The following is an 11,563-nucleotide window of genomic DNA, read 5'->3' on the forward strand; positions in this document are numbered from 1 at the left end:
CTTGGAGCCCCTTGGGAGTTGCAACTCACAGGGTTGGATTTTGTAGCACACAGACACACTCACAGAAAGTACTTATTTGGGTGATATGTAGTTAAAAAAAAGATTCCTTTTAATTCTGTTTTAAACCTTATCTCTATTTTTTTAGCTGGGTAAACTAGCAGACCCCAAGATGTCTTTTCTCTCTCTGCCCTTACCCAAATACAGTCTTTCCCCTTTCTAAGCTCATTCTGTTCCACCAAAACAAATCACATGTGCCTAGCTTTAATTAACCTTTTTTAGCCTTATCTGTCGTAAACCAACCATGATTCTCCCCATCAACGGGTGACCATATAGTAACACAATCTTTGCTTTTCGTTCCCCAACACAAACGGCTTGCTGTTGTTTTCACGTGCACACTCGATCACGTACACGTTCGATCACTCAGACAAGATACAGACGTCAGATGCACGCTTCAGTGAAGAGCACTCCAAGTGACAGTCACTCTTAGCCTGATGACTGACACGCAAGGACGCCCTCCAAAGTCACTTTACCGGCAATCCTCTGCGATCTTGAAAATGTTGAATTAAAAATGAAAAACAACGCCTTGGGCAGTGTGAAGGAGACTCTTTGACAAGTAAAATCCTTTGAACAGTACAAAAACACATGCCTCGAGCATTGATTTAGACAAGTGGATACTGTTAACCGGGGATGGATAGTAACTAGGAACAGTGGCTGCAGTGCTTTGCATTCAAGTATTCTGCTTTACGACATTGTAAAGGATATCATAGGTTCATTCCACTATTTTTGTAGCTGGAGTCTCTTGTCATGTTCAAACGTTTATGACTTTCTGTTAGTTACTTCTAAAAGTTAGTTCCCACAGTATTGGGTCTTCTCTATATTGCATTTTTATGTATTTTTTTTTTCTCTAATTAACCAACCAGCCCGATGTCAAGAGAGTTTGTGAAATAGTCAGAGGAAAAAAATCTAGTGAGTGATTCACGTCCTTGGACACACATTTTCCCCGTTATGACACAGAGCATGCCTGTGGAAGATGTGTTAACCCAAACTATGATCTTTCCCTAAACCCTACAGACTTTCTGTTGACTAACCCAGCAGCAACTGAAGAAACACGGGTCACAAAAAAAAACGAAGCGGAATGGCAACTAAAAATAAAACCTATAAATACATACACGCAATCACAGTGTCCAGGGTGAAAGTCCAGAGTTAAACTAGAGACAACCCTTGCAACCCATACTCAGTGTCATGACAGAGACACATATTGAATCAATTTTAGCTGACATGAGATTGTGTTGTACTGAGCAAAGAAACATGTGACTGCACAAGAAATGACCGTGACCTCGTGTCCCCAAGAGGGTCGTGGGCGTGTTGGAGCATATCCCAGCTGTCACTGGGAAGGAGGCGGGATACACCACGGACAAACACAGAGAGACACACCTACGGCCAATTTAGGATCCTTAATTAACCTATGTCTTTGGACAAGGAGAACCCACACAGGAACAGGGAGAGCATGCAAACTCTGTCCAAGGTTGTCCAGATGGTTCGACTCGGATCATTATTCTTGTGAGACAAATCGGTGCTAACTACTATACCACGTAACAGTAACCAATTTAAAAGATTCAAACTTGTTTGTCCTCCTAACACAATGGACAGGCCAACTGAAATATCAGTTTTAGTTTTTAGGTTTTCTATATTTGGACCATTGAACTTTATCAAGCCTGGTACAACTTCACAAGCTGAAGCTAAAAACTAAAGCTGTCCGTTTGTTAGCTCTGTGAAGATTCTACTGTGTATACACTGTATATACAATATATACAATCTAAATTCCTCACCCATCACTTAGAACTGAAAAAGCCACTTGGGCGACTGGTGAAACTTCCTCAAACCTCAAACAAATCCAGTTGCCTCATTTCAGTATTTCAATTATATGGATAGCATTTAATGGCATTTCGCTTCCCTTTGGCAGCTCTTCATTTATTTCATCATTTTGCATCTAGTTTGGGAAGGGCCAGGATAAAGTACCTTACAGCATGTAGATGGTTAAAAATGAACTCCTCCTTAAACAGCTACTGCACAAAAACGTGACTTACTGGTTGATGCAATGGGACAGAATTATGCAATTTGCACGGTAATTTAAAATTGCAGGCCTCCGAGTGGATTTACGCAGCTAAATGCAGCTGTATTGGTACTTAAAGGATCTAAAAACGTCTTCCACCTCGGTTACTTAGGCTACCAGTCAAAGCTTTAGATCAAAACGGACATGAACTTAGAGCATGCGGATTTAATTAGAGGAGAGTGATGAGTTTGTTGGCCTATACTTCGGGCGGAACTATGACACAATGTAACAAAAAAGGCGCACAAAATAGAAACTATCTCCTCGGTTCCATATGGACGAGTGTTTTTAATAAAGCAAATCTAATAAAACGATGACTTTATCCACATTGAGAGCATGTGCCTTTTAATGCCTCTAATCAGAGCACTGACCAGAGCGGGAGGCACCATCAAGAAAAGTTTTGAAGTCATAAGTTGGCTGTGACATTACCCCACAGGGGGACAGAGGGACTTGGTTAATGTTTACGGCTATTGTTCATTTATTAACGAGCGATTGGCAGGCATATCACGATCTCAATTTATCCCCAATCAGAGGGGGCAAATTAAGCTAATTCAAAGAGAATGGTGATTGGGAATAGAATGATGAATGACACATAGGGAGGAAGACCCATCATGCGGATCCTCTTTCATGTATGACCTTGAAGACAAAAGCAATGAAGTCTGCTGCCTTTCCTTATCTCTCTTCTGCTCAATAATCTTCTCTAGACCTGTGATCAATCATAAGTGTGTCACTGACGGCTCTATGGCGGATGGTTTTTGTTGTTGAACTTATTATTTATCCAAATTGTGTGAAATCTAACAGAAAATTCTGCCAGCACGATGTTCCAAGGGCTTATGATGACGTCATCAAGTTGCCTTTAACGGCGTGGTGTCCAAACGTACCCAAGTACACCGATCAGCCATAACACTATGACCACTGACAGGAGATGTAAATGACATTGACCGTCTTGTGACAATTCAGTGTTCTGCAGGGAGACTTTTGGACATGGTATGGATGTTACATAGACATGTACCACCCACCTAAACCAGACCAGATTAGACCCCCACCCCATAGCAATGAGTCCATCTCCAGCAGGATGGAGCCTAACATAAAGAACAGCACAAGAACATCTTGTTACCAGACACCAACGGACACGAAGAGGGTTCATGTCTATTCACTGATGAGTCACAACTGTTTTAGACACAATATCAGGAAGGTGGTCATAATGTTATGCCTGATCAGTGCAGGTATACAGATTTAAAGCTATAGGAAATAATAATATATGCCCCACTTTGCTAATTGTGTTTCAAACATGAGCACAGTTTTCTTTCTGCCTTTGTCAGTGTAAAAAGAATAACCCAGGAGCTACCGATCAGGCAGAGACGCGCTCCTCCTCGGGCTCCTGGAACTCGGCATAATCAATACGAGAAATAACACCCCAGTAAGTAATCCTCAGATTGATCGACAATGAAAATAATTATTACTCGTGGCCTCAAGTGACATGAAACAGCAAAAGGCAGCATATTTCAAAAGCAGGTCCTAATGGCATATCGATCACCCCACTGACTGATTCCCACCGTATTACCTGTAATTTGTCACCGGATCCACGGTGCAGGACTCATAAGGAGGTGCAGAGGTGAAAAGTGCCTGGTAATCTTGGCTTGACTCCACGGTAAACATCTGACCCAGCTGGGGGACATTATGTCAACACCCTGAGGGATGCATTAGGAAACACAGAAACCTGCAGGTGACATCATGGTAATAGGAATCTGCGCGTACTGGAAACGGGGCCTCCTTAAATTAAATCTAATAAGGTAGCCGTGTGTCAAAAGCTGAGGGTTGTTAATGGTTGTATTTACTGGCACGTCTTTTTTTTTTTATATAATAAAAAAAAATTTAAGGTCGTAATCAAACCGTTTAACACCAGGCTCCCTCTACTGGTAAATGGCTCTTTTGTGTGCTCTTTCCTACACTGAACTCATTTACTGTCACACCAGCCTGATGTCAGCACATAATTACTCAATGGGAAATAGATGGTCCTGCAGCACAAATTCCCCTTGGCTCAGCAGGAGGTTAACACACGTCGTCGGAAGATCCTGCGCCGTTATGCCCCCGACCGGGTGACCACCGTTACGCCCTCCCCAGCCACCCCCTCTCCTACGCTGCACGGATGGTGCTCACTGCCTAGCATGGACCCTGTGGGCCTTAGCAACAAAGGTCAGTAAAAAGCAGAGCTGTGTGCGAAAGCTCATTAATATGGTTCCTATGATGGATTTTTTTTTTTTTTCTGTGCAGCTCCCTGGAAGTTCTCTCCGTCATGGGAAACACATGTCTGGCACACGTTCAAAGCCCATGAAAAAAGTCGAGCATTACATCAACCAAGCCTGACATGAGGGTTTGATGCTCCGACAGCTCCGACACACTGGCTTAATTTTCATAGTTAGTTGTGATGATTGTAATTAATACAAATTCTGGTCATTTAAATTAAGTTTAAATCATCAGCTTATTCTTCCTTTGCAGAAAACGACAACAAATAAATGAACAGGGCATTAAATGCACCAAATGAAATTCATATAATTTAGGTTTTATAAATGCATATTTCTTCTTAAATCTAAATCTTTTTTTTTATTTTTTGCATGTGTCCCACATACCTGGGAGGTGCCACGAATTAGTAATTTGTGGTAATGAGCGCTCATATTGGAATTTCACTTTGTTTTCTTTTTCTGCATGCGTCATCTTTTTTGGTTTTTGCACTGTGGGCAGAGAAAACAAGTCGAAGGCATCAGCTTGAGCCGAACTTTTAACGAGCCCGGATTGAGACAAAGTTGTACTTGAAGGCTTCTCAGCTATTTGATGCGCTTCACCTTAAAAATACATCACTTGGTTGGTCGTTGTAAAAAAACAAAAAGAAAAGAAAAGAAAAGAAAAGAAGAAGAGACAAAGAAAGTGAACTTTCAGGTGCGGAACTTCAGTGGGGCCAATTTGCCAGAAATTCACCCAGGTGGGAGGAGACCTGTCTTGTTAATGTTAACACATGTACCCATTAGGAACCTTACTGCGTCTCCGCTCGTCTCCTGCAGAGTAGTCAAGTCGAATGTGAGCGGCTGCAGATTTTCACACTGGAAGACAAAATGATCTGGGCCTGAGATATAAAACCTGTGTTTCAAATCACAGTAGATGACTGCAAACTCATATGGAATCTATTTAGACTGTGGCGTGTTCCCCTAAACACCTACAGTGTAGTTTGTTCATCTTGGAAGTGCATCCTGCTCTCTTGAAAAGGCTCAAAGCCTTTCGCTGGTGTTTCTAAAAGCAACAGGAATTTAGTAGCATTATAAGAAGGGAAATGCTGGTACGACCTCCAAGTCCCAGTGACAATTGCCTTGGCAGTGGATTTCCGGCTGAACTTGTGCAACCTACGCTCGAGTGTACAAGTGTCCAGTGAACCGGCATGCGGGATAGAAAAACCCTGGAACCATTAGTCAAAACTGTTCACCAGCCACATTTTTCCCGACGTGAAAGATATTTATTATGGATTTGGGTTTGTTTTTCATCTTCTCGTGTAGCGAGGAACTGTCTGACTCTTTTAATAAAAGACAATATATTGGGAAATTATGCAAACGAAAGTGTAATGCAATTGGTTTTGAGTGTGCTGTCACCGTACACTGTGAAAACGCTTTAGGCTCTTTGTGTTTGGATTCTTATTCATTGTGCAACACCATGAGGGAGACATGCGATCTACCCCCGATCCCTTCTGCAGAAGGACAATGACCCCTGAAAATACAGCCGGAGTCGCAATGAACCGATCAGGCATAACATTATGACCACATTCCTAGTATTGCGTAGGTCTCCCTTGTGCCATCAAAACAGTTGGGACCCATCAGAGATCATCAGTGTCATTAGTGGGGGCATTTGGGTCCTATGGGTTGAGTTGAGGGGCCTCTGTGGATCATCCCATAGGCACTTGATGAGTTTTGGGATCTAGTGAATTTGGAGGCCAAGACAACACCTTGTGCTGTTCTACATGTCAGACTTCATCTGGCTGGGGATGGAGTCGTAGCTATGGTGGTGGGGGTGCCTTCTTTGGTCAAGCTGGGTGGTACGTGTCTAAGTAACATCCACATGAATGCCAGGTCCAAAAGTGTCTCAGCAGAACACTGAATTGTCACCAAATGGTCAATGTCATTCATGTCTGCTGTCTGTGGTCATAATGTTGTGGCTGATAGGAGTATGTTCACCTACACTCAGAATGAGGAGTGCTGCAACAGATGGTATGACCAAAATGTGTCAGTCTGAGAGATTACATGAGGGGATACGGAGTTCTCCGAGGTGCTCGAAACCTGCCAAGAATGTTCAAAAGCTGTGCCCAAGTGTATCTTGGAGAACCAGTGCTGTTTTGAAAGCAAAGGTCGGTCATACCTAATTATAATTTCATTACATTTTTTTTTTTTTCTTAGAGTGCAATTTGCATTAAAGCTCCAGAGCCGAACTTTCGTCCTTGACATCTGGCAACGCCAAGTGTGAATGATGTATGCCTACAGTCCTTCAAACCGTTCTCTTCCTTCAGGTCTCCCCAGTCACGAATAGCCACGCCAGTTTTAATCTGTGTTTGTTCTCGCTGTTGATTGCCTTTTAAAGGCCTCCTCTGGGCGTTTTTATTTTTATTTTTATTTAGAGCACCAGAAACTTCCAACACTTTGTGTCGTTCTAGCTGACAACGAGAGATGGTGACTTCATAGAACTTTAGTTACATCCATAACCACTCCATTTCCATTGCTACAGTTGCTCTCCTCGTCAACAAACAAATCATTGCTGGTTGATGTAAGATGTCTATACATTTACACAGAAAAGAGATTAAAAACTCTCCTATATGTAAAAGTCTAACACTGTAACAGTAAGACAAAAGATATATAAAAACTAGTTACAAAAAGCAGAACCTTACTTACTGTCAAATGTTGTGCAAACCCAAACAGATATGATACTGACAACAAATATGTGTTGGCCGGGGGAGGTACACGCCAAGCTCAACTCTGACCTGTCTGGGTGTGAAAGCCCAGTGAGAAAGTCCAGAGCCCGCTTCGGGTTTCATTTCAACTTTTGTAGGGTGGGAGGTCACATAAGTTCAAAGCAGAAAAAAAAAGTAAAGCAGCACATGGAGGGTCAGGCAACATCAGCACAGTCCAGCTACTTTCCCTCTTGTACATAAATATCCCCACTGCGCAAGAGCAACTGGTTGATCGATCTGTCCCGAATCAGAGCCACACACCGGCCAACCCTTCTTACCACTCTCCGGGGTCTTAAATATCCTGAACAAGTCATCTGGAAGATATGAATCCATTCATAGTGGAAAGACACTAAATGCCTCTGACTTGAGATGGGTCGCATCTTGCTGATAATGTCTCTCCGGGGGAGGACACTGTTTGCTGAAGGAATGTTTTACTATAGTCCAAAAATATATTCAGAGGCTCAGCTTTCATTTGTCTGAGGGTGCAGCACGCAAGCGGCACGCACCGCTCGCGGCAGAGAGGCGGTGCAGCTGGCTAGTAAATACTGGCTGACACCGAGTTTGTCAACCACGGGGGGAAATCATTCCACAGATGATTCCCCGTCTAGGACGGAGACACTGTCAGGAAAGCTCAAAGGGCGGCGGCGGCGCTGAACACATGCGCAAACATGACACTGTGCACGGCACATCTTTGCTCTGCAGCACAGTCTGTGGACAAAAGCGCAGAAAAAGGGGGCACTATTGATTCCCACTCATCATCCTTTAACAGGAAGTGAACCTACAAGTAAATGTTTAAATATTCTCTCTTCTAAGGGGACATCCCTGTTTAATTTGAAATACGGTGACAAAAAATAAAAAGCAAAGCCTCACACTTGAATGGCTGCAGATGGAACACAATGACGAAGTGAGTATTTAACTCATTCAAGCCGTGCATTTATCAGCCACAGATGACCCTGAAGCAGGTAAACATCCCGCCAGTATCCACAGCCTCAGACTTCCCTGGCAGAAAACCCACAAACGAACCCGGTTTTCTGACAAGCCTCAACCCACAGGGACAGGCACATCAAGGCGAACGTCTGATGGCAATGAAACTGTTGATGAATAAATGAGCAACTTCCTCGTGCTTCAGTCCATTTGCCCTTGCTAGTAATTAATTCCCAGGATTCCACAGCGCTAGTGTGTTTGGATGTGAAAGTTTTTTTCTCTCTCTGTCTTGTCTTTTCTTTTAGGCTCAGGCTTCAAATAGTGCGCTGCAGTTGTTGGATCTCACCTGGGGGGAGCAGGATGCCGGTGACTCACTCGTGTCATGAGCACCAGGGTTGCAATCACAACCGCAACACAGACACGTCTGAGCGCTTCTTCATTCATCCCTTAGCCGCCACTGCAAAACCAACAATTCTTTTGCTTTTTATTACGTGTACGACGCTGAGGCAACGCTGGGAACTGGAATATGTTTGAAGTGCCCCGAAAAAGCTCGAGCACGCCTCAAAGAACCAGCAAAACGCCTCAAGTGCTACCACTGATTGCCAAAGAGAGTTTTCAGAGGCGTCATTAATTATACAGCTTCTCCTCTCTTCTCTGAAGGTGCATGCTGGTTGGAATACCAGCTAAAAAATAAAATTAAAAAAAATCTTTCACACAGATCTGTTGAATTAGTAAAGTTGCGTTGGAGATGTATTATTAGAAAACATGTGTTACAGATCTGAAAGTCTGGCGTGGCAACAAAGACGTTCATAAAACATGATGTACTCAAAAGAGCCAAAAAAGAATAGAATAGAATAGAATAGAATAGAATAGAATAGAATAGAATAGAATAGAATAGAATATGAAAGCTTCCTCCATGTTCCCTGACACAGGTGTCATCCAGTGATAAAAACCCATTAAGAAAACTGCCTTTTACGCACGGATGGATGACTAAAAGCACCTCTTACCTCCAGCAGATCCGGAGAGCACACTGTCACACACGGACAACGAGACAGTTAAAGCCTGAAGTGCTGTCAGAATAACAAACTTCAGACTCCGGCTCTCGGGATTCATGATGCCCGGCTGAAAGCGTGGACGGGACCGGCCGACTGTGTCACTGCAGCGCGTCGCCAACCATCGTACAATCACAGGAGCGGTCCCGCAACAGCTGATGTGCAGCAGGAGCCTCCCAACCAAAAAAAAAAAAAAAAAGGACTTCCTGAAATATGATCAAGTATATGAGCGGTGCTCTAGGAAATCCCGGTGACAGCTGATCCAACTCCCATTCAATTGAAGGGAGAGAAGGAGGGGGAGAAAAAAGTGAGAAATGTGGCAGAAATCGAGGAGGAGAAGAGTGACAGATGCGCAGAGCTGCTGTAGTCTCAGCCGCCCATTGGAATGGCATCAATTCCAAGGCAATTACCTCCGAGAAGTGTTGTCTTATGAGTGGGGAACATGTGCTTCCACGGAACGCTCCGCCAGGTCCTAAAGGCGCCGCGCAGCCCCCTGAGCGAGCCGAGAGGAAGCGTCAAGTTAGAAACAGGGGAAGACGCCACTTCCGGTACGAGCTTTCACAATCAGGGGCGACTTTATTGCCAAGTATCTTTGGACACAGTATGCATGAAATGAAATAAAATAATAATGCAGTGATGTGTGTGAGTGTGAATGGTTGTCTCCTGCAATTGACCTGTCCAGGACAAGCAGCTACAGATGATAATAGCAATAGTAAATCAATCAATATGGAAAAAATAAATACACTGTATATATTGTTGTAAATGCAACAACGGGAACATTAAGAGTGGGATGGTGGTGGGTTTGATGTGTTCACGGTGGAGGGCCCTGGCATTCTGTTCGCAGTGGTCCTGCACTCGATGGATCCCAGCCACACGGCCAGAGGGGACAGTCTGTTAGATAGTCTTAACTCAATCTTAGCTGCACGCTTCAGAGTCCTGGACACGTCTCTAAAAGCTAAAAAAACAACAAAAACAAAGCAAAACGAAAACTGTGAGTTTTTATAGAAACATAAAACAAATATTCTAGGGGGAAAAAAGAAACATTATAAATCAAGCACATTAAATTGAATCATCTGGTTTTAATTTTACATGTTTCTTCTACTGAGATTAAGAGCTTTCACTGCAATGCATTTGATGGCTCATGGGAAAAGCTATGCCGAACAAAAACAAAAACAGAACTGCTACTATATTTGCTGCTCTGTGTCTCACGCGCCCGAGTCCTGAACACATAGTTGACTTATTTGTATGTAGTTGTCACATGAAACCTTTTTTGTTGACTGCACATGGACGTCTGCACCGATGCCTACAGCCTTACAGAAAGCAAATGTGTTTGCTCTTTAAAAGGTCTTGGAAGCGAAGGCGTCGCGCGTCAACGCTTTTATTTTGAAGTTAAATCGTCTAATTTCCGGATTTTTCTCGTCATTCCGTGCTCAGCTTCACCCGGACAGCTAATATAGGAATACACTGAAGCAGGCTCGCAGTTGAGTGCCAATTTGTATCCATAATAACGCTCGCAGATGTTAATACGGATAGGCTACGTGTTGTTATTCAGTCAGGGTGAGCCTGGAGCGGCGCTGCGTGACTATACGCAGACTGTAAGGGTTCTCCTCTCACATTTCACAAAGGGAGTGCTCTGATTCTAAACACAGTCGCATTAAAAAAAAAAAAAAATCTGAATGTGTTGCCCATGCAAACAAAGCGTGCAAACCTGCAGATGTCCACATGCAAAGCTTGGCCCCTGGAAGACTTTTTAAACAACTTTATTCAGCTTTAACGGCATACATATTTTACCATTTACATACATGTGTACACATAAATACCAGATGTAAAACCAGAAACACAGAGGTCATTTTCATCCATAGAACAAGACAAGTAAAAGGTTTAAATTCAGCGAAGAACAAACACAACAACATTTACAACATTAATGTGAGTGAATACGTTTGCTTCACGTATTCAGGAGGTGGCAGGGCTGAGGTCTGTTGGTTTTCCTCCCCCTGAGATCTGCTGAAATGTTGTCGATCATCTTCTGACAATTTTCCCTCTCGTTTTCCAGATGTGAATCAACAAAACTCTGTTTAAAAAGGCCGCGCATGAGCAATATCTCATGGATGTTCACATTAAAACCCTCAGTATTCATTTTGTCCCTGAGTTGAAGATGTAGGAGAGTTTCATTATCGCCACAGTTTGTCACTAGACATTTTTTAGTTGTAACATAGCAACTAAGACTGTAGGTCTAACTGGGAGTCTATCTCTAAGGTTGTTGAGTATAATTTTGTCGTATGCCTTTTTCCATTCATTCAGCCCATTACAAGCAAATTAACTGTGGCATTTTCAGGTAGTGTTCTCCCAGCATGACGGCTTGAAATTCGCAGCAGCACGTCCTATTGTTGTCGTGCCTTGTCTGGATCTGGAAAGCGCGGCCAAGTGCCCGGGCAAGACACCTCTATGTCTCTAAATATTATTAGTCTATAAAGAACAGGTTGGTTTGAACTT

At 43.1% G+C, this 11,563-nt stretch overlaps 1 protein-coding gene across 1 annotated transcript in view; it reads right to left on the reverse strand.

The window, feature by feature from the left end:
- The window catches only part of LOC125022972 (disintegrin and metalloproteinase domain-containing protein 12-like), an 80,957-nt gene extending 71,040 nt beyond the window's left edge, over positions 1 to 9,917 (reverse strand). Inside the window, exon 1 of the mRNA XM_047609991.1 lies at positions 9,026 to 9,917. Within this exon, the coding sequence (XP_047465947.1) occupies positions 9,026 to 9,131 (106 nt within the window). The 5' untranslated portion in view covers positions 9,132 to 9,917. The remainder of the gene's footprint in view (positions 1 to 9,025) is intronic.
- Between the last annotated feature and the right edge of the window lie 1,646 nt (positions 9,918 to 11,563).

The sequence above is a fragment of the Mugil cephalus genome, chromosome 16 (genome assembly GCF_022458985.1).
Source record: "Mugil cephalus isolate CIBA_MC_2020 chromosome 16, CIBA_Mcephalus_1.1, whole genome shotgun sequence".
NCBI classification, from domain to species: Eukaryota; Metazoa; Chordata; class Actinopteri; order Mugiliformes; family Mugilidae; genus Mugil; species Mugil cephalus.